At 57.6% G+C, this 21,272-nt stretch overlaps 1 protein-coding gene across 4 annotated transcripts; it reads left to right on the top strand.

Annotated features, from left to right (window-relative positions):
- The first annotated feature begins 661 nt into the window (after nt 1–661).
- Nucleotides 662–21,207, top strand: PHKA1 (phosphorylase kinase regulatory subunit alpha 1). 4 transcript variants are annotated; one of them, XM_027718848.2, is made up of 33 exons: nt 662–809; nt 896–1,054; nt 1,554–1,601; nt 2,116–2,284; nt 2,637–2,719; nt 2,901–2,981; nt 3,417–3,515; nt 3,630–3,776; nt 4,082–4,135; nt 5,625–5,747; nt 5,865–5,960; nt 6,710–6,817; nt 7,011–7,089; nt 7,528–7,662; nt 8,710–8,819; nt 9,351–9,495; nt 10,412–10,490; nt 10,891–11,066; nt 12,762–12,938; nt 13,219–13,313; nt 13,501–13,640; nt 13,766–13,922; nt 14,088–14,167; nt 14,367–14,445; nt 14,534–14,663; nt 15,038–15,139; nt 15,520–15,638; nt 15,954–15,992; nt 17,028–17,072; nt 17,294–17,464; nt 17,968–18,021; nt 18,163–18,363; nt 18,621–21,207. In XM_027718848.2, exons 1-33 carry the CDS (start codon nt 732–734, stop codon nt 18,792–18,794), a joined length of 3,732 nt encoding a protein of 1,243 aa, XP_027574649.1. In that variant the 5' UTR covers nt 662–731; the 3' UTR covers nt 18,795–21,207. The 4 variants fall into 4 exon arrangements, with proteins under 4 accessions (XP_027574649.1, XP_027574650.1, XP_039238647.1 ...); XM_027718849.2 differs by having other exon boundaries at nt 10,891–10,970; XM_039382713.1 differs by lacking the exon at nt 15,954–15,992.
- The last annotated feature ends 65 nt before the right edge of the window (nt 21,208–21,272 follow it).

The raw sequence follows: 21,272 nt of genomic DNA on the forward strand, positions 1-21,272 counted from the left end.
GTGTCCGTGTATCCATGTATCCGTGTGTCCACATGTCCATGTGTCCGTGTATCCATGTATCCGTGTGTCCGCATGTCCGTGTGTCCGTGTATCCATGTATCCGTGTGTCCGCATGTCCATGTGTCCGTGTATCCATGTATCCGTGTGTCTGCATGTCCATGTGTCCGTGTATCCATGTATCCGTGTGTCTGCATGTTCGTGTGTCCGTGTATCCATGTGTCCGTGTATCCATGTATCCGTGTGTCCGCATGTCCATGTGTCCACGTATCCGCGTGTCCCCTTTCCGTCTGTGTATTCGTATGTCCGTGTGTCCGTGTGTCCCCGAGTCCGTGTCCCCGAGTGTCCCCGTGTCCGCCCGCAGCGCTGCTCGCCCTCCGCCCGGCAGGGGGCGGTGCCGGTGCGGTGCCGGTGCGGTGCCGGTGCGGTGCCGGTGCGGTGCCGGTGCGGTGCCGGTGCGGTGCCGGCGGTGCCGCCATGGCGGCGGGTCCTGCCCGCTCCGTAGTGAGCGCCCCGCGGGCCGAGGCCGCCGCGGGCGGGGAGCGGGGGCAGCGCGGGCGGAGCGGCCGCTCTCGGGGCGCGGCGGTGCTCGGGCAGCGCTGCGGGCGGCAGCGAGCGGGCGGTGCCGCGGGGCGGAGCGGGGCGGAGCGGGGCGGGGCGCTGCCAGGACTCGTCCCGCCCCGTCCCGTCCCGGCAGTGCCGGTGCCGGTGCCGGCGCCGCCGCCGCCATCGCCATGAGGAGCCGGAGCAACTCGGGCGTGCGCCTGGACGGCTATGGGCGCCTGGTGCAGCAGACCATCCTCTGCCACCAGGTGCGGGCACTGCCGGGAGCGGGGGGCGAGCCCGCGGGGGAGCCCGGGCCGGGGAGTGACCTGGGAACGGTGTGTCCCCTCCGCAGGACGCGGTGACGGGGCTACTCCCCGCCAGCGGCGACCACCGGGACGCCTGGGTCCGGGACAACGTGTACAGCATCCTGGCGGTCTGGGGGCTCGGCCTGGCCTACCGCAAGAATGCCGACCGCGACGAGGACAAGGCCAAGGCCTACGAGTTGGAGCAGGTCGGAGGGAGCAGGGCCCGGGCGGGGCTGGGGGCACCCGGAGGCTGCCGCCACTTCGGGCGGGTCAGCCTTTGGCACAGCCGGGCCAGGGGCCCGAAAACCGCGGGGGGCCGTGCAGTGAGGGTGAGGACAGGGCTGTCCCCCGGCGCAGGAGGTGATAGGAAGGGATGTCAGAGCCTGCTCTTCCCGGGGCACCCTGGAGCCCAGCCAGAGGGTCCGTCCCTCTGGCTCCGGGGTGATCTGGGGCCATAGCCCTTCTCCCAGGGGCTGGGGAGTCGTGTCCTGCAGCTGTGCCCTCTGTCCCGCTGCACAGCACAGCAGCTCGGCCCCGCTGGCAGGCCAAGAAATCTTCCCTCTGCTGTTGCCCTGGGAGCAGAGGCTGTAGAAATGTGAGCTGGAGCTCCGATTACAGGCACCGAGCCCTGCAAAGGTCATCGGCCAGCTGAGCCTGAGTCAGGGCTTCTGGCGATTAACAGGGCTGTTTTCCTTGTTCCTGCAGAGCGTGGTGAAGCTGATGCGGGGACTGCTCCAGTGCATGATGAGACAGGTAGGGTCTGGGGAGCACCTCTGGGTGTAAAGTGGTTTCCTTAAAGCCCGGCTGTGCCACAGAGACTGTCAGTCCTGACTGTACCAGCTCTCCCCAGCCTCCCCTTCCAGCAAGTCTTGAAATAAGTTCTGAGTGAGCAGCTGTGATTGAAGTTCCAGTGCTGTGGGCTGGTAGCCAGTGGAGCCTTTGCCAGCTGCTGCCTGTCTCATGGCCTGGCTGGCGGTAGGACTCTGCAGCTCTCCTTCCTGAGGGCATTTGGGGTGACCCTTTTTCTCTGCGTGGTGCAGCTGTGGCATGGGCCCTCCACAGCTGCAGCCCTGCACTGCAGTGGCCTGTGAGCCACTCACTGCCTTGGTGAGCAGAGGGGCAGCCCAGTGGCTGTGGAATTTCTGCCCTGCCAGGCATGGCTCCACATGCTGGGCTCATGGCACGAGGCAGCCCTTGGCTTGGGAGATGTCAGACCTGTCTGGAGACAGGGTTCTATGAACTCCTGCATCCTTTTGCCCTTCTCAAGATGGACAAGGTGGAGGCCTTCAAGTACAGCCAGAGCACCAAGGACTGCCTGCATGCCAAGTATAACACCCAGACCTGTGCCACCGTGGTGGGAGACAACGAGTGGGGTCACCTACAGCTGGATGCCACCTCCCTTTACCTGCTCATGCTGGCGCAAATGACGGCCTCAGGTAATGCTGTTGGGGGCTGCCATCTCAGCTTTGAGCGTGCTGGTCTCCGGGCTCTCTAGAGTCTCAGTTTGGGTGCAGCTTCCTGGGTGCCAAGCTGCTGCAATGGCTTCCCTGACTCCACTGTTTTCTTATGCTCACAGCACCTGTGGTGGGTTTGGGCCCCTTGATGTCCATTTGTCTGAAACCCCAGTGCAGCCATAGCGGGTGGGATTGGAGATGGGAGTCAGCCAGGACATGGCTCCCATCAGGCAGGCATGCAGTGTGGAGGAGGGGTCCCTGGGTTACTGCAGCCCCATCCCGGGAGTACCTGTGGGCTTGGAGTGGCTGATGTGAATTCTTCCCCCTGCTCCAGGCCTCCACATAATTCACAGCTTGGATGAAGTCAACTTTATCCAGAACCTCGTGTTTTACATTGAAGCCGCCTACAAGACCGCGGTGGGTAGTGCATGCTGGGGAAGGGGAGCATGCTCTGGTGCTGGAGGTGTTGGGTTGGTGTCCAGGGGCAGCTGTGGGTCCCCCCTGAGCCCCACCGGCACCTCCTGGAAGCACTGCTGATGAGTGGGATTCAAAGGCTTTCTGGCTGTGTTGTGAACCAGTGCCTGCTGCCTCTGCACAGGACTTCGGGATTTGGGAGCGTGGGGACAAGACAAACCAGGGCATCACCGAGTTGAATGCCAGCTCTGTTGGCATGGCCAAGGTGAGCTGGGGAGAAGTGCTGGCTGGGGGTGGAGAGCACCAATGGCCCTGAGCTGCTTTTTGACAGGGCAGGCTTGGCATGTTGAACTATTGAGGCTCAATGCCCCATGCAGTCATAGGTTCCTGGAGAGGAAGACCCTTCTCCTTATGCACTGGGATAAAACTGTGCCCCTTTAGCCTGAGTTTTGCCTGAAATGGGAGTGAAGAGTTAATTGGTGTGGGTGGCAGAAATGTCCAGGGCCCTGTTGATGTCTGGCTACCCATGGCTTTGGGGATGTGGTCCCATTTTGACCAGAGGTGTTCTGCAGCCACAGCTCTCAGGGTTCAAATTATTTTAAATTTGGGCAGTGCATTACACACAGGGACTGGCATGGGGTGAGAGCTCTTATAGATGGGCAGCATGGTGGAGGACGTGCTTCTTTGAGTCTGCTTGCAGGCTGCCCTGGAGGCACTGGATGAGCTGGATCTCTTTGGAGCCAAGGGAGGCCCGGAGTCAGTGATACGGGTGCTGTCAGATGAGGTGCAGCACTGCCAGGTGAGACCCCTGGGGCCGTGACACCACTGCAGGAGGAACTGTGATCTGCTGGGGCTGTGGTGTGAACGATGCCTGGCCTGGCAACCTAACCACCCCTCATTCTCCTCTGCCCAGTCCATCCTTCACTCAATGCTGCCCAGGGCCTCCACATCCAAGGAGGTGGATGCCAGCGTGCTCTCTGTCATCTCCTACCCAGCATTTGCTGTGGAGGACAGCGAGCTGGTGGAAATCACCAAGCAGGAGATCATCACGAAGCTGCAGGTGAGTGGCTCTGCCCTCATCTCACTATTCCCAGGGGACAGCTGCAGTCCAAACTGTTGTAGCCCTTTTCTTCCCAAAAACATCCTTGGGGAGGGAGTGCTGGATGATGTCCTCTCCCAGTCTCCATGTGCAAAGAGGCAGCCCTGTGTCATGTGGCCCTGGGTTGTGATTGTGGTGCCTGAGCGCTGGGTGAGCAAGAGAGGGGGTGTTTGGCTGGAGGAGACACCCCATCCCTGCTCCTGCATTGAAGGTACGAGATGCCTCACGCTGTGCCTCCTGCTTGGCATCTCTTTCCTCCCTTCCAGGGACGCTATGGCTGCTGCCGCTTCCTCCGGGATGGATACAGGACCCCCAAAGAGGTGAGTGTCCCTAGCCCTGCCAGCAGCAGCCCCCTGCATGCAGCACAAAGGCTGTGTTGGGGAGCGCTGGGAAGACAAGAGCCCTCACTAACCCCAGGCAGTGTCATGGGTCTGGGCAAGGCTTCCCAAAGTGCCAGAGCTCATTGCAGAGGTGGTGCGTTCCACCCATGCCCATAGCAGATGGCCAGAGGCTGGCTCTGCCTCTGTCCTGGGACCTTGTGGTGTGTCTCCCTTGGGCTGGGGGAAGGTGGGACCAGTGCCCTGCATGGGAGCCCTGATGAGGTGGGCTCTCCCAGAGCTAGGGCTGGAGGCCTGGGGAGGTGACCACACAGAGCTCCTCATCTGCTTCAGCTCCAAAGGTCACAAAGCTGCTTCTGCCTCTCCCAGGCCAGCAGGCAGCTTGGGTACTGCCATAGTGTCTCTCAGGATAGTTTCCGCTGCTGCTCAAGGGAGGGAAAACCAGAAAACCTTATAAGCAACAATCTCATTTGATAACTACTGAACTAGGAAATGGTACCTGAAGGCTCTTAAATCATCACCAGCTTCTGGGCCCATAACCTGATGGGGCTTCTTTGGGCACAAGTGCCTCTGAATGCTTCTTGGCTCTGCCTCTGCAGACCTGCCCATAATAGGCAGTGTGTGTGGCTTCCCCCTTCCAGAGCCAAAGAAAAGCAGCAACATCTCCAGTCCAACGTTCCCAACACTTGTGAGCTTTGCCAGTGTGCCGAGCCGTGGATTACTTCTGGAGATCTGTGAGGCACAGGAAGGGCAGCAGTGCCTGCAGGGGCATGCAGCTGCCTGTAGTCAGATGGGACTTAGGGAGCTTGTAGCTGGAATGCAGGCACTGTAGAAAACATCTGTTCCTTCTGTCCTCTCTGCCTAACAGTCTGCTAAGGCCAGCACTCTTCCTTCTGTGCAGCAAACAGAGTTAGAGCAGTTAGCAGGGAGGGTCGAGCATAGGTACACCACACACAGCTGCACTGGACTGGCAGATCTCCATCCTGACAACTTCCCTTGTGTCAGCTGCACTACATGGCAGGAGGGACTCTGCTCTCTGGCCCTGCATGACCAGCCCAAGCCTTTGCACCTGGCTGGGCCAGCTTGATGATGCTGGAGGAGGCAGATGCTGAGGGGCTGGGGCAGAGCAGGCAAGGCAAAGGGGACCCAGTGTGGCACAGGGGATGTTGTGCTGTTACTGTACAACAGCACAGTGTCTGGGGTGTTCTGGGGGCTCTGGGGTGCTCTCCTGGGGACTGGGTAGACTCCAGGAAGGGCAAGTCTCTTCATCATCAGTGCAGGGGGCTTGGGAGGGGGGTGTCTGATGGGGAGAACAGAGGCTGGAGGTGAAAATGCTTCTCTGCTCTGTCTTGGCCATCGTCTGCAGAGGAGGAGTGGGAGGGCATTTGAGGCCGGGGGCTTGGCGGGAGGAGGAGCCCTGTCAGTTTGAGGGGATCCTGCCATCCACTGTCTGCCTTGCTGTCACCTACAGGACCCCAAACGCCTCTACTATGAACCCGCTGAGCTGAAGCTGTTTGAGAACATCGAGTGCGAGTGGCCTCTCTTCTGGGCATACTTGATGATTGATGGGATTTTCAATGGAAACATAGAGCAGGTAAGGGGGGCAGAACCTGCTGGGGTGGTGGGAAAAAAGTCCCTGGCAGGCAAGGTGTGCAGGGGAAGGATGCAGGGAGCCATGACCAGGAGCAGATTCTCTCTCCTCTCTCCTCAGGTGCAGGAGTACCGGGAAGCCCTTGAGGGGGTTCTCATCAAGGGGAAGAATGGGATACGCCTGATGCCAGAGCTGTACAGTGTCCCCCTGGATAAGGTGAGCGATCCTGAGCCGTGGTGGAAAGAGGGAGTGTCTCACAGAATCACAGAATATTCTGAGTTGGAAGGGAGTCACAAAGTCCAACTGCTGAAACTCCTGATATCATTACCAGATAATTAGGTTTTAAATGCTTATTAACCCAAAATGTTAGCAAAGTGGCACATACAGTGCATGGAAAGCTCGTGTATAAAAAGTGAGGCTTGGAGCTGTTATAAAACCATGTTGGTGTTTTTCCCCCAAAGGCTGGTGTTTTTCCCCCAAAGCATTTCTTACCCCCATACACAAGGGTGCTTTGCTGACAGTCTGCTCACTCAGAAGCTGAGTGCTCTGAGAGCTCAGGACAAGTGGGCCTGGGCTGAGGAGATGGTGCTGAGCTCCTGTTCAGTGGTGTGGGGTTGAGAGCAGCGGCCTCCTGGTGCCCAGGTCATGCAGGAGAGGTGCTCTCCTCACCAGCATTCGAGAACATCTCCCCAGTGTTCCTGGGGCACGTTAGTCCTTCTAATGGCCTGAGTTGGGAAACCAAACATGGTCTGAGCAGCTGATTTGTTGTCTGATGTGGATGTCTGGGGCAGTCACAAGAAGAGGGGAGGAATGTAGCCAGGCTGTTTTGGACCCTCTCTTGACAAATGCTGTTGTAGGCTCTTGTTTCAAGCCTTGAACTGCTGGACTTCAAAATACAGTGAAGATGCTTCCTTCAGCATCCTGTGTCTGTGGATCCCTCCTTAACCTCCTGGCTTGTCTTCCAGGTGGATGAGGAGTACAGGAACCCCCACACTGTGGACAGAATACCCATGGGCAAGCTGCCGCACATGTGGGGGCAGTCCCTCTACATCCTGGGCTGCCTGATGGCTGAGGTACAGTCATCCTGGGTGCTGGGGAGGGCTGTGGGGCCAAGCTCTGAACTCTCAAGGGGCAAATGCTGCCACCTGCCTTGGGGAAGTTGCTACTCCCATCCCCCAGGACTTCTTAAAGGTGGGTTGTCCATAGGCATCACCCATTCTATGCTGCCCACAAAACGTTAATCTCCTCATACCATCTTTTCCCCAGGGGTTTCTGGCTCCTGGTGAAATAGATCCCCTCAACCGCCGTTTTGCGACTGTCCCTAAGCCTGATGTGGTGGTTCAAGGTGAGGGAAAGGAATACTAGTCCCATACCTCTGAGCCTGGCAGGTCTGGGGACTCTGGCAGTGCAGAATTCACAGGGGTGGCTCTGGGTGGCTCTGCTTGCTGCATTGCTGCTGGTACCTCCCAATCTCAGACCTGGCAAGGGGGGTGGAAGATGGGGTGCAAGTCCTTCCATTCCACTCTGTGTTGACTGAGGGAAATAACAGCTGCTGTAGCAGAGAGGTTGAAAACTGTCTTCCTGCCACTTGGTGCAGAACACTTGGGTGTAGAGAGTGTTAGGAGGGGCAAGGCAGACCTCTGCAGTGGGAACTGGTTCCCAAAGGGACCCCTTGACAGCTGCCTCTCTGTGGTGTGGCACCTTGTATGTGTCCTCAAAGGCATGGGGCAGTGCTGTCACACCCTTGTGCCCCTGTTGCACTGAGCTTGTCCTCCTTCCACAGTGTGCATCCTGGCTGAGACAGAGGAGATCAAGGAAATCCTGAAGAAGGAGGGCATTGACGTGGAGACTGTGGAAGATGTCTACCCCATCAGAGTGCAGCCTGCCCGCATCCTCAGCCACATCTATGCCCGGCTGGGTGAGCTGGACTCCCTGCTACTGCAGCAAAGGGGGTGCAGAAGGGTCTGTCCCACCCCCTGGCACTCCTGCTCATAGACACTCATGTCCTGCTCTCTGCCTGGCTGATGAGGTTTCTGCTGCCCATTTCTGAGCCCAGTAAAGCTACTCGTGCCCAAGGGAAACAAGGTGACAGGCAGTGTTGTTCAGGGTTATTCTGACAGGGATAGAGCTTTGGCATTGCAGTTGCACAGCCACCCCAGGGACAGACAGACTTTGATCCGTATAGGAAGGACCTGGTGTGTACAGGAGTTGGCTTTTGTTCCTGTACCTGTTCCAGATCTCGATGGGGAAGGCCAGCCAGACCTCAGGAACGGTCCCCTGGCTGTCCCTGGTGGAGAGAGCCTGGCAGAATGGCTGTTGTTGGGGGGTGGGCAGGGCTGAGTGTGAGGAGAGGGTGTGCTCAGCTCTGCACGCATGTTCCCTGATGCTGCAACCCCTTGGGCATCAGCCTTGTTGTGCAGGAGCCAGAGATCTAGCCTGGGCCATAGGAGACACCTGATCTGCTGTGATTTTAATTTGGTGGCTAATTTAGGCCACCAAAATGCCAAGTGTGAGATGGGCAGGGGGAACAGCCTGGCAGCTGTCAGGGCTGACACGAGCAAGGGGCGATGCTGCGCTGCGCCATTCTGGGCTCTGGGAGTAATCTGTGAGCAATGGGAATGCTGATAGAGCTGTCAGCTTTGGGGGACCAGCCCTATGCAGAGGAATACCCCCAGCCCTGTTCCAACTTCTGACATTCCCAAAAACCTGGAGGTGTGACACGTTGCAGAAGTCAGGACAGGCTGTGTGTCCCTGTTTCAGCATGTCTCTAGCCCCCTGGGCAGGGCTGGGGACAGAGTATCACTGTCACTTAGAGCTGTACTAGCTTGACACAGGGTCCTGGGGTATCCCACCCACAAACCAGCATTTTCCTGCTGGCTAGTAGCAAGAGGCCTGGCACTGCTTGGTGCTGCAGCCCCTTTAATTAGGAGGCTTGCACTAAAAACTCCTCTTCCTGCCCTCCCAGGCCGCAACAAGCAGATGAGCCTGACTGGACGGCCCTACCGGCACATGGGTGTCATTGGGACCTCCAAGCTCTACAAAATCAGGAAGAGCATCTTTACCTTTACCCCACAGGTGGGTGACATTGCATGGGCTCATTCCCAGCTGTTATGTGATCTGGAACTGGGCAAGAAGTTTCTCCACTGGCTGAGTGCTCGGGTTATTCTCAGATGTGGCCCAACACCCTCTGGGAGTGTGAAGCAGCCCCAGCACTGTGGCGTGAGGCAGCCCAGTTGCTGGTTCTGGCTGTGTGCATGCTGGGAGAGGTGGTTTGAGCCTTCTGATGATCAGTATTGGGTGAAAATCTCTTTGCTCACCCTGACAAGGACACCAGGAGGAGGCCTGGATGCTGCTGCTGAGCTGTGGCATTAGTTATCTCCTCACAGTTGCTAATGGCCAGTAACTGCCCTAGAAGTTGAGGGTCCCTTACTAGACTGTACTGGCATCTGCCAAGTAAGGTGGTATGAGCTGTCAGTGCAAAGGAGCATGTCCTCTGGGTGCACAGCGTGTCTGGCCTGGCTGAATGCCTGTGGGAAGATGTGAGTGGCACCATAGGGACCTGGTGGCTGTACAAAGGGCCGCTCATGTCTCCTGCTGTCCTCACAGTTCATAGACCAGCAGCAGTTCTACCTGGCTCTTGACAACAAGATGATTGTGGAGATGCTGAGGACGGACCTCTCCTATCTCTGCAGCCGCTGGAGAATGACTGGGCAACCAACCATCACCTTCCCCGTCTCCCACATCATGCTCGGTATGGATCCTCCAGCCTGGCAAGGTGTTTGGCTAGAGCAGCCCTGGGAAGCAGCCTCTGCAGGAGGAAGGGGGTGGGCAGATCTGTGACTGCCTCAGTAATAGGGGGGACATGGTGGGGCTGGAGCAGCCAGTAGTGTTCTGTGAAGAGCTTACCACTGAGAAGAGCCACGCCAAGTGGGCAGTTTGCCTGGCAGCTGGTGGGTTTGCCTGCCAGGCACTAGTGCCTGCTGCTCAATGGCTCCTGACAACCTGGCTTGTGGGAAGGCCTTTTGGGAGCAAGACCAAAAAAACAGTTCCCCTGTAGGAGTGTTCCTGGGGCTCTTTCTGCATCTTGACTCTTCACTAAGACTGACCACCTGCTAAAGGCTTTCCTAGGCAACACGGAGGGGAAAACAGTAAACCAGAAGGAGCAAAGAGCTCTGCAATGGCGTAGAGCAGAACTGGCTTGCCTGCAGCAGCTCCCAGCTTCCCCATGAGGTGCGGGGAAGTGACTCTGCTCTGCTTTCAGGCCTTTTTGATTCTCCTTGTGTACTTGAAATCCCCTTGGTGTCTTGAGTGTGCCCTTTCCTATGGTGCCTCCTGCCCCTGACAGCAGCCCCCCATCTGCTGCCTCATACGAAAGGCAGGGAGAGAGCAGGGAGCTGTTGGGTGCTGTTGTCTGGTACTGTCAGCTTCAGCCAAGCTGAAATCCCAGGAGCCTGGAGTGCATCTTGGCCTAGTTTTCCTGGAATTCAGCCTGGACAGTCCCGAATTTCCCTTTTTGGGTGGTGCTTTTGGTACCACAGCGTGTCTGCATGCCCCAAACGGGTCCGCCCATGCTGCTTTGGGTGCCTGAATTCCCACCTGGCCCTGGGTTACCTTCTGGGAGCCAGTTTGAGCAGAGGAGCCTGACTGCCTGTGCCTCTTGCCCACAGATGAAACGGGCAGTAGTGTGCACCCCACGGTGCTGGCGATGCTGCGGAAGCTGCAGGACGGGTATTTCGGTGGCGCAAGGTGAGCGCACCCTCCTGGGGTGAGGGCTGTCATGCCTCCAAGAGCCTGGTGAGCAGTGCACTGGCTTTGGGGAAACAGGCTGGGGAGGACACATTGGGGTGTGCTAGGCTGTCAGTGCACCCTGGGGCTACAGTCTCAACAGAGGAGATGAAAGAGAGGATAAAGCTCTTCATGGCATCAAACCCATGGCTGCAGGATCCTCCTAATATCTTTTGGGCAGCCCTTCCGTGCCCACCTGTGGCTGAAGGAGTTGCAGACAGCTAAAGCAGACATTGGTGTGCATATGCTCCTGACAGGTCCATCTCTCCCTGCCAAAGGGCCTGCCCTGGAGCCAGGAGGTAAAGCCAAGGGTACTACCTCCCCTTTCCTCTCCCATGTGACCTCCCCATCTCTCGCCCAGGATCCAGACGGGTAAACTGTCGGAGTTCCTGACAACGTCATGCCGAACACACCTCAGTTTTATGGACCCTGGGCCAGAGGGTAAGGTCTTTGCCGAGAGTTACAGGCTCTGCAGTGACAGCTTTGAGGAGCTGGACAGCGAGGACTGGCTGCATGGCTTGCAGGTAGCAGAGGAGGGTAAGGGAGAACAGGCCAGTCACTGCTGTGGGGTGGCAAATGCCCAACTCACCCTTAAACTCCTAACATGCAACCTCCTGCTAGCATCCATGCACTTGGTTTTTCACCATGTTCCCATCTGACCCTCTGTCAGCCTTGTCTGGAACGAGCTGCTGCGACCTTTGTAGGGAAGAGACAAAGGATTGGCAGCTTACCTCCACTGGGGAGATGTGTCTGAGGGTCTTTGGTGCACAAGTGCAGTGCAATGTGAAGGCACAGTGACCAAGGCAGTGGGGAAGAGCCACTGTGTCCTTAAGCAATTTGTCTTTTTCCCAAAGCCTTTGCCCCTCTCCTGGGCAGAGGTGCTCCGGTGGGTGCCAAATTGAAGCCTTGATGCTGTGTAGAGGGTGCCTGAGAGTGCCTTGGCCCATCACAGCATGAGGGGGATGGTCCCCCCTTGTGCTGGGACCATGGCGGGGTGCAAGTTTTACTGTTCCCCTTGCAAGCAGGCCTGGGCATATCCCTTCCTGTGTGACCTAGTGCTGGTAATCATTGGCCTTCCCACCATCTGCTGTGCCTCTGCAGCTCCTGCAGCCAGTGTCTGCACTGCTGGGACTCTGAACACTCATTTCTTTTGCCCTTATCTTGCTTTGCTTGTAGCCTCCTTACAGGCTGCATCTGGGTTTGTCCAAGGTGTTTGCTTCCCCTCCAGCCCCAGTGGGAGAAAGGGGAAAGACCTGCCTGGCCTTTCTACGGCATCTCAAAGATGCTCAGTTTTGAGTTTTTCCTGTGGTCAGATGCTGCAGCCAGGCAGGAGGATGTTCTCAAGCCTGGTGCCTAGAGGACTTCTCCAGCCAAGCCTCCAGGCACTGGCATGAGGCATTCCCTCAAGGGAATGCCAGGCTGCTTCAGGTACAGTCCACAGCTCACCTCCTAGGGCTGACACACCTCCGAGTTTGCCAGCTGGAGAGCAGCATGGCTTTGCCCTGGCCCACTGGAAGTGCATCATCAGTTCTGTGTTTTATCGGGGGTATCTTCCCCAGGGGGCACCCCCCTCACTTTTACCTCCCAGCTGAGCAGAGACCTGGCCTCTGAGCACCCTCTTCCATGCTGCTGTTAGCATGTGGTGCCTCTGGTGCTCCTGGTGTGATGCTGGGAGCAGTTGGAGCTGCTCAAGGCTGGGCAAAGAGAAGGCGGGAGCCATAACTCCTCCTCTAACTCCTAATTAGAAATAACTGTTGCAAAACTCACCCTACCTTGCTTCTGTGCTGGAGTCCTGCTTGGAAGATGCCCTTGCTGTGCTGGGGTGCTCCTGAGTGGTCTCTTCTTGGACAGGCTGACCGTGGCTGTGCCTCTGAAGGGAAAGAGTGGGAGGGTTTCACTGCAGGGTTTGAGTGGGACACTCCTGTCCTTGCACAGGCTTGTACCAAACACACGATGCAGCACCATGGCTTCCTTTGTCCAGACGGGACTTGGAGGGAGCCCCAGTTTGGGGCCCTAGCTGTCAGCCAGTGTCCCAGGCAGCAGAGTCATGCAGGAACAGGGGTGCCCTGGCTGCAGTGCTTTGTGAGCCTGGCTGCTGGCACTGGCCCCACATTGTCGCTTTGTGCGGCCAGCAAAGCTTTGTCCTTGCCGAGGCACAGCTGGGGTCTCTCTGGCCCTGGGGGTGCCCCAGCACACAGTGGCTGAACCCCTCTCTGCTTCCTTCCCTTCCAGAGGACGCCTACGATGAGGTTGCCCAGTACCTGGACCACCTGCTGCAGCGCACGACTCCCCAGTCCAACCTGCCCCCCACTGCCCAGCGGGGAGGGCTGAGCCGCTTCCGGACTGCTGTCCACACCACCCGTGACCTCATGTCCCTGGCATCCAAGGCCAAGGACCTGCATGTCCAGAGTGAGTAACTCCAGTACCCTCCACACCTTCCCTTGAGCCCAGGGGTGAGGCTGAGGTGATCTGGGAGCTTTCCCAGCTCTGTGATGCTGGGGTCCCCATGGACTGCAGAGCAACTAACATTATGTCCATCATGTTAGTCCTGACTGCTTCTCCCGTAGCTGACTTCTCTGCAGGGGCTACTGGGGGAGCAGTGTCAAATATCTGTCAGGTGGTTTGGGGCAAGCAGTGGTGATTGGGGTCAGAAGTGTCTCTGCCAACTTTTACATTTTTTTTTTTTTAGATGTTGGGTTGTATGTCCCCAGCAAGATCTTCCAGGCATCCCAGCAGTCGGTTAACCTGCTGGGTTCACCCTACCAGCAAGACATGGATGGCAAGGTGAGCCCTGTCCCTCCCAGACTGAGCATTGCTGTCCTTTCAGGTGGAGCCAGAGTGTCTTTGCAGGACTGCACGAGGAAGGCTTGGTGTTTGTTGAGGGGGAATATCCACGAATGAATGTCCTTGGCTCCATTTGGGGCAGGGTGCTGGTGGTGCTAACCAGCAGCACGGGTCTCCCTTCCCCCAGAGCCATGCAGTCTATGCAGAGATGAGTCTGCCCCGTGACGAGGATGGCAACGTGGACTGCAAGGCACTGGTGGACCAGCTGCGCATCTGCCCCACAATGCAGGAGCAAGCAGACATCCTCTACATGCTCTACATGCTCAGGTGGGGTGAACTCTGCATCCCAACGGCTCACTGAGCAGAGAGGGGGTTGGTACAGCCCAGGGGGGCTGCTGGGGAGCTGCCACAGACAAATTGCTGTGTATAACCCAGCACCTCCTTCACCGCAGGGGGCCCGAGTGGCACACGGGGCTTGATAGCAAGCCTGGCCCCACTGTCAAGGAGCTCCTCACTGAGCTGTATGTGCGGGTGGGGGAGACACGCCAGTGGGCCCTGATCCGCTACATCTCTGGCATCCTCAAGAAGAAGGTTGAAGCTCTGGATGAGGTAACAGCTGTGCAGCCAGCCTCTAGCGGGCTGAGGTCTGTCGGGGAGGAGGCAGCAGAGTGAGCAGGTGAACCGTGGCTGCATCAGCTCTGTCTCCCTCTGCCTTGTGCTGAGCCCCCAGACCCTCAGTTTACAATAGCTGGGGTTGACCCTTTCTGTCCCCAGGCCTGCACTGACCTCCTGTCTCACCAGAAGCAGTTGACTGTGGGACTGCCCCCAGAGCCACGTGAGAAGACAATCTCCGCGTGAGTGTGGTGCCTCTCCCTCCACCAGCATGCTGGGCTAGATCTGGATGTGAGCCTGCTGCTCTGGGGTCCATGGGCAGGAGCGGCCCTGGCTGGCTGTCCCCAGCCTGTATCTTTCCTCTTGGGGCTGTACAGACCAGGGGCATGCAGGGCTTGCTCTGCTGCCTCTCACTTGCTCTACTGTTTTTTCATGCCCCAGCCCCGTCCCCTACGAGGAACTTGTTCACCTCATTGATGAAGCCAGTGAGAAGAACCTCAGTGTGGCCATCCTCACCCAGGTGAGGGAACAGGATATCAGGGGGGACCCCACATCTGGGTGTCTGCCCTGCTGAGCAGCAGTGGGGTGATCTGCCTCTGCCCCTCCAGGAGATCATGGTGTACTTGGCCATGTACATACGCACGCAGCCTGCGCTCTTCGTGGAGATGTTCCGCCTCCGCATTGGGCTCATCATCCAGGTGATGGCAACAGAGCTGGCACACTCCCTGCGCTGCTCGGGTACGTGCGGCGGGGACGGCTCCCCGGCTGGGGTGGGTGCTGTGATGCTCGGGGCTCTGTCAGCCAGAAAGGAGTACTGTTAAAAATGGCAGCTCAGGTTAGGACAAGACCCTGCATGGAAGTGACAGCGTCTGCAGCTGGACCTGTTCTTGGGCAGCACAGGCGAGTGATTGCACTGCAGTCTCCATCCCAGCACGTGTTGGGCTGGCATGGGGAAGAGTCCCTGTTGTAGGCAACCACTCGAGCTAGTGTATGTCTGTGGAGGATGAGCTCCTGTGCCAGTGCTGCCCCTGCTCACAGAGTATAGTGCAGGGTAGAAATGTTCTAGGAGAACTATAAGGCAGGGTACAAAATCCCAATTCTTTTCTCTCCAGCCACAGAAGCCACGGAGAACCTGATGAATCTCAGCCCATCAGACATGAAGAGCCTCCTCTACCACATCCTCTCTGGCAAGGAGTTCGGGGTGGAAAAGAGCAGTGAGTCTCTCAGCAGAGAGCATCTCTGGGCAAATCTGGTTCCTGGTGCAGAGTGCGGTCAGATCTACGTGTCCCTGTCCTCCCTCATGTTCAGCACAGCTGCTTCTGCACTGCAGGGGTCCAGCAAGAAGCTGTGCTCTTCATAAGGATGGTGCTGAGTGATTTCCGGGGATTGAGCCCTGTGGCTCTTTGGGCTTTGCTTAGTTTGTCACTTGACCTGGTCAGGTCTGAATTGAAGCACTACTGTGCTGTGCTCATGGATCTCTGATGCTGTTGGGATAGAGGGCAAGGGCATGCAGAGGTACCAGTGCCTGAGCAGTGACAAGGGACAGCCATGCCCTGAGCCATGGTGCCCACTCTAGACCTCTCTTCCCCTGCAGTGCGTTCAGTGGACTCATCTGTGGTCACCCCTACCGTCTCCATCCATGACCTGGGGGCTGCTGGGGCCACCAGATCTGAGCGCTCCGGCCTTGTCAGGCTGAAAAGTGAAATCAAACAGGTGAGGGCAGGCAGTGCAGGCTGCTCATGACAGGTCTTGTGGGTGACAAACAGCTACAAACCAGGCAGAATTGATGGAAGAGTGGGAGACATCTCAGCTGCTTCCAAGAGCTAATTTTGGCTCTGATCCTGCCCTGGGGGGGAGAATTGAGGTGGATCAGTTAGTGGGTGGGGGTTGCTCTGGTAGTGCAAAGGGAGCACAGGGGTGCTTGAGAAGGTGCAGGGGTGGGGAGGACCATGCAGTGTCCCAGGTGTGGGTAGCATCTTGGTGGGCCACTTCCAACAGCAGAACCTTCATTTCCTTCTTCTCTTGCAGCAATTGAATAAACGTAGGCAGTCTATGCCTGGGAGTAAGGTGAAGCCCCCCTGGTCCTGCAGCCTCAGCTTTTGCCCCTCATGCCATGCACCAGGACAGCTTCCTCACATGCATGACTCAATGAGCTTCCCTCAGCTGCTGCAGCAATGAATTGCCTTTCCCTCTCTAAGCAGGCTCAGGGCTGCTCTGTTCAGGACAGGGAAGGAGGCTGGCTCCCTGGGAAGAGGTCAGCATGGCTTAACGTGCCCAAGGCTGGCACTGCCCCACAGGAGCTCCCCTTGGAGTAGGACCTGCCGTGTTTGGATTAACAGGAAGGAAGGCTTCCCTAAGCTGTGGGGGTACTGCCATTACAGCCAGCTGGGAGCTGTGCTCCAGAGTTTCTGTGGCCAAATACATTCCATTACACTCACAAAATGCAGTGAGCAGGATGGCACAATGCTTCCAGTGCCATGACCAGTAGTGACTCTGCCAGACAGTTCACTGGATCCTGCCTGTAGCCTCCCCAGCTATTTCTTCTCTGGGGGAAGAGGCTTCTGGTCAGCTACAAATGCCAAGGACCTCCTCATGTGTCTGGTGTGTGTCCAGAGGAGTCCTGAGCTCTAGAAGGGGTCCTGTCCTCAAAGAGATGGGGCTTGCAGGGACCAGGCTGATGCAGCAGGTTTAGGGCCAACTTGCTGCAGTGTGAAACCTGATATTGCAAAGGGCCATCTGTGGGCAGTGACATTGCTACTGGCCCTCCTGTCTGCCCGAGACTCAGTCCCTGCCCATGCCAGCAGCCAGCAGAGCAGTAGCAGCTCTGCTCCTGTGCGCAGGCTGGCACAAACCCACCTCTCGTGCACCCCACCAGCATGTGGGGCCCCTCAGCTGCTCCATGCCCTGGTACAATCCTTCCCTTCTGATGGTAACATGGGACTTTCCACAGCTTTCCTCTCAAAACTGCATCTCCAGCTAACTGCAGCCCTGGGATAACTGCCCCGTGACCTGAGCTTGATCTGTGCTGCTGCTGCTCCGCTTGCTGTGACTGCTGCCCTGCTCTGGCACGGTCTGATTTCCTTCTCTCCCTTTCTCCTTCAGCCCATCAGTTTGCAGTCCAGGGACATCGAGCTCAAGTCCTCTCTGGTAACCTGTGTTTGTTTGCTGCATGCATGGGGTCTGTCCTGTTTGTGATGGTGGGAAGGAGCTGTGCTCTGGGGGGTGCTGTAAGGTGGGCTTTGCTGGGGGCAGGGGGTGGGAGCTCTATCAGACTGGAGAACCAGAAACTCTTGAGCAGTAGCAGGCTGCGCTCTTGTGGGGTGTTTAACTTTGCAGCAGTCTCTGTGGTCCTTGTTTTGTCTGCCCAGTCTGTTGGGCACGGGGAGCTGCTGGACAAGGACTCCTTTTCAAGCATGCTGGAAGACCAGGGCAGTAAGGACAGCCGGCAGGGCCAGTGGCAGCGGAGGCGGCGGCTGGACGGGGCCCTCAACCGTGTCCCTGTGGGCTTCTACCAGAAGGTCTGGAAGGTCCTGCAGAAGGTGAGCTGGATGTCCAGCTGGCGCCTCTCCTGTGGTCCCAGGCACCAGCCTTGCCAGGGGTACTTAGACACTGGTACTTAGACAGGCTGGTCCCTGATATTGTGTAGATATGGGCTTCATGGACAAGGCCTGCAGCTGGCCCTGGAAAGCCGGGGAAGACCTGGAACTGCCTCGAAGTCACATAGGACCTAACCCATCTTGTGCCTTGCAGAGGGGAGCATTAGCCAGACAGGGGCAGAGCTGGAGCCACAGCTGAAGGAGGTCCAGGCACACCTCATGCTCAGCATGCTGAGCCAGGGAGCAGAGCCCTGTGCCCGGGGGCTCCAGTTGATGCTGAAATGATGGGAAAGGAGTGATGCTGTGCAGAGTCAGGAGGCAGAGCTGGGGTGTGTAGGCAGCACACACCAGTGCTCAAGTGGGAGTGAGTTGGTGGGCTGGATCTATGTGTCTTAGCACGATGCTTCTCCAAGCCATAACCACGATCTTTCTTTCTTGTTCTGCAGTGCCATGGCCTCTCTGTGGAGGGCTTTGTTCTCCCCTCCTCAACAACCAGAGAGGTAGGAGGTTCATGTGAAGGGGAAACGGGGCATGCAGGTTGTTGTTGGGTGCTGGGTTGCCCTGGGTGAGTGCCCAGCGTAGCTCAGGACTTGTGCTGGTGATACAGTGCTATCGGTACACTTCTTTCCACATCCTCACAGATGACCCCAGGGGAAATGAAGTTTGCTGCGCATGTGGAGTCTGTCCTCAATCGTGTGCCCCAGCCAGAGTACAGGCAGCTTCTGGTGGAAGCTATCTTGGTGCTCACCATGCTGGTGGACATGGAGGTGCACACCATCGGTGGCATCATACCTGTGGAAAAGATCTTGCACAGAGCCAACGACCTCTTCTATGAGGAGCAGGTAAGGGCCAAGCCTCACCCAGGGCTGCTGGGTGCGTTCCCCACAGCTGCACAGGGCTCACCCACCTGAGCAGGAGGGCCCTGCCCCTTGTCCCTGTTGCGTTCATGGGTCACAGCAAAGCTGTAGTGTCCTCCTCCCGCTGCTCATTGTCAACTTGTCACACCTGTGAGTGCAACGGAGGGTGCTTGGGGTGGAAGCTGGTGAGGGGGTTGCTCTTATTCTAATGTCGGCTTTCTCCTTCCCTGTCCAAAATCCAGAAAGCCCTGGGCGCTGACGACCAGATGTTGGAGAGGGATCCTTCGACAGGCATCTGCATCCTGCTGTACGACAGTGCCCCGAGCGGCCGGTTTGGCACCATGACCTACCTGTCCAAGTCGGTGGCCTTGTACGTGTACGACTTCCTGCCCACAGACAGCTGCTCCATGCAGTAGCTCTCGCAGCTCCTCGCTGGGTTGCAGATGCTGTGGGGAGGGTTGTTTCGTACAGCTTGTAAAGAGGAACACTAGGATAGTTTGCAGGCAGCCTGCGTGGCCATCTCTCCTCCTAGCCCTGGCCTCTCAGTGGGTGAGCGGCCCTCTGAGGAGCCCCGCAGGAGGCACGTGTCCTAAACTGACCTGTGCCTATGTGTGGCCTGAGGAGGAAGGGAAAGGCTGAGCTTTGAAGCCTGCTTGTGTTAGAAGTGTCTGCCTGCATGGTTCCTCCTGAGCCATCACCCCCAGAGGGACCTCTGTTTGAGGCAGTTGACCAGACCTGCATGCTCAGCACTGCAGTGCTCCCTGACCAGCTCATACTCTCCCTGCCTCCAGCAGGTTTGCAGTTTTTAACTGTGTTTTAACTGTGCTGCTTTTTATTCCAATCTGCAGGATTTATACTAGTGTAGGCTGGAGCTCTTGCTCTTCCTACTGCTGCAGGAATAGTTTTGCTAGAGAAATAGGGGATGATGCCTGAGCCTCTGTCCCAGCACGCCCCAAATCAAAATGGTCCAGCCCAGCCACAGCTGTGCTGCTTGGAAGCAGGCAGCCCATCATCCTTCCCTCGGGGGTCCTGTGTGCAGAGCTGGGGAGGTTGTGGTAGCCAGGATCCCTGTTGCCAGCAAGATGTGAGGACAGGGCTTCTGGCTGGCTGGGGCACGCTGGTGGCAGCCCCTCTGTGCCATATACTTGTCCCTGGCAGCAGTGCTGGTGGCCAGGTCGCAGGTTTTTGAGTTCACACGTGCCTTTTGAATCACCTCTGAGCTGGCTGCTTGGTGTTATCTGTGCAATCACAGCTGTGCCCTTAATGCTCAGCTCTGGCCTTGGCCCCAACTCCCACAGCCTGGCACAGGGAGGGGTGGGGACACAGAGGGTGCCTGCTCCACTCTATCCTGCAGGTGCAGCTCTGAGCAAAGGTCCCTTTCCCCTTTGGGGAAGGTGGATCCTATCCAACATCAGTGTGCCTGGGGCTGTACAGGCTGTGCTGTTATAGATAAATCTGAAATTGTGGCAGTGACACCAGCCACCAAATCATATATTTAACAGACTAGGTCTGTCTCTTCCAATGTCCCTGCCCACAACTGGAGGGATGGAGGAAAGAACCTGTGTTTCAGAATCACTTACCAACCATCCCCACACCCTGAAGTCTCTTTTGATTGCCCTTGGACTACATGTTGTGGCTTCATTGCCAACCACGTGGAAGGCCAGCAGTGGGTAAAAGTCCGAGGGCTGAACCAGGCTGGGAAGTTTCCTAGTGCTGCCCTTAACCTGGGCCTCAGGGAGGCAGCAGACTTCCCTGAGAGGACTGTCTGTGTGGCATATTGGACCGTCTGTGCCCCTCAGAAAGCAGTCACCCATCTTTCTTGTAGAGGTTGCCATGGTCTGGGGGGTATCACAGCCATGGCAACACCTCTGGTGTAGATGGACTAACATGCACCTCGTCCATTGCCTGGCCTTCCAGAGCCAGAGCTTCATCACAGGGAGATGTAACGTGGGCAAGGAGGGGATTTGGCTCCACCCACTCCTTTCCTCTATTCCTGCCTTCACCTGGCAGGGGAGGATGCAGGATCTGCTTGAACCTGTGTATTTTCGGGTGGCTGTTCCTGTTTCTGTCAGGGAGGGCAGAGCCTGGTTCCACTAGCCTCTCTCAGACTCCCTTCTGCTCCTTAACCTTTCTACGTCCTCATAGCTCAGCCCCAAGGCTGAGCAGATCACTGTCCCCTTGGTCACACTGAACACAGCTTTTCTCATCACTGCCATCGTTCCCTCCTTGCACCCAGAGGCCTGGATGGCTGCATATTCTCCTGGGAGCTCTGCCAGGGTGGCCACATCCACTGTGGCAAGCACAGAGGACGTGGTCTGTGCCAGGTGGATGCCCCAGCAGAGCTCCTTCTGAGAGGGCGATGGTCACCAGCTCAACTTGCCTCTTGAGCTGGGAGGGTGACAGTGCCTGTGCCACGTGCCAACACCGTGCTCTGCCCACGCTGCCCGCCGCGCTCCCCGGGGTGGCCCCAGAGCCAGATGTTTTCCTGTGTGTGTTTCTGTGGTTTTTGATCTCCAGAGGTTGGTTTGGCCTCAAAGCCGGAGGGGGGGGGGTGTCTCTCGAGCCATCGGCTGTTGTATACGTGTTGCTGATCCCTCCCCCCGTGACCCCTGCCCCGGGCAGAGCAGCCTTGATAGGGCCGAGCCCCAGCCCGGCTCCTCCCTCCGGCACGGTGGGAGCTGCCTGGGCTCGGCGGGGCTCGGGCACCCCGAGCAGGGCGGGCGGTGCGTGCAGGGCTCAGTCCTTTTCTAATGACAATTACTACTTTTTTAGATAATAGACACCACCCCGAGCCGCGTGGGGGCCCCAATAAAAAAGTCTCTAACAGCGTGTGCGGCCTGTCCTTGCCCGGCCTGGCTGGGAGGGAGGGAGGGCGGCGGGGCGGGCCTACAGCT

Source organism: Pipra filicauda, unplaced genomic scaffold, assembly GCF_003945595.2.
Source record: "Pipra filicauda isolate LSUMZ 115617 unplaced genomic scaffold, ASM394559v2 scaffold281_size1565311_pilon, whole genome shotgun sequence".
In the NCBI taxonomy this organism is placed as follows: domain Eukaryota; kingdom Metazoa; phylum Chordata; class Aves; order Passeriformes; family Pipridae; genus Pipra; species Pipra filicauda.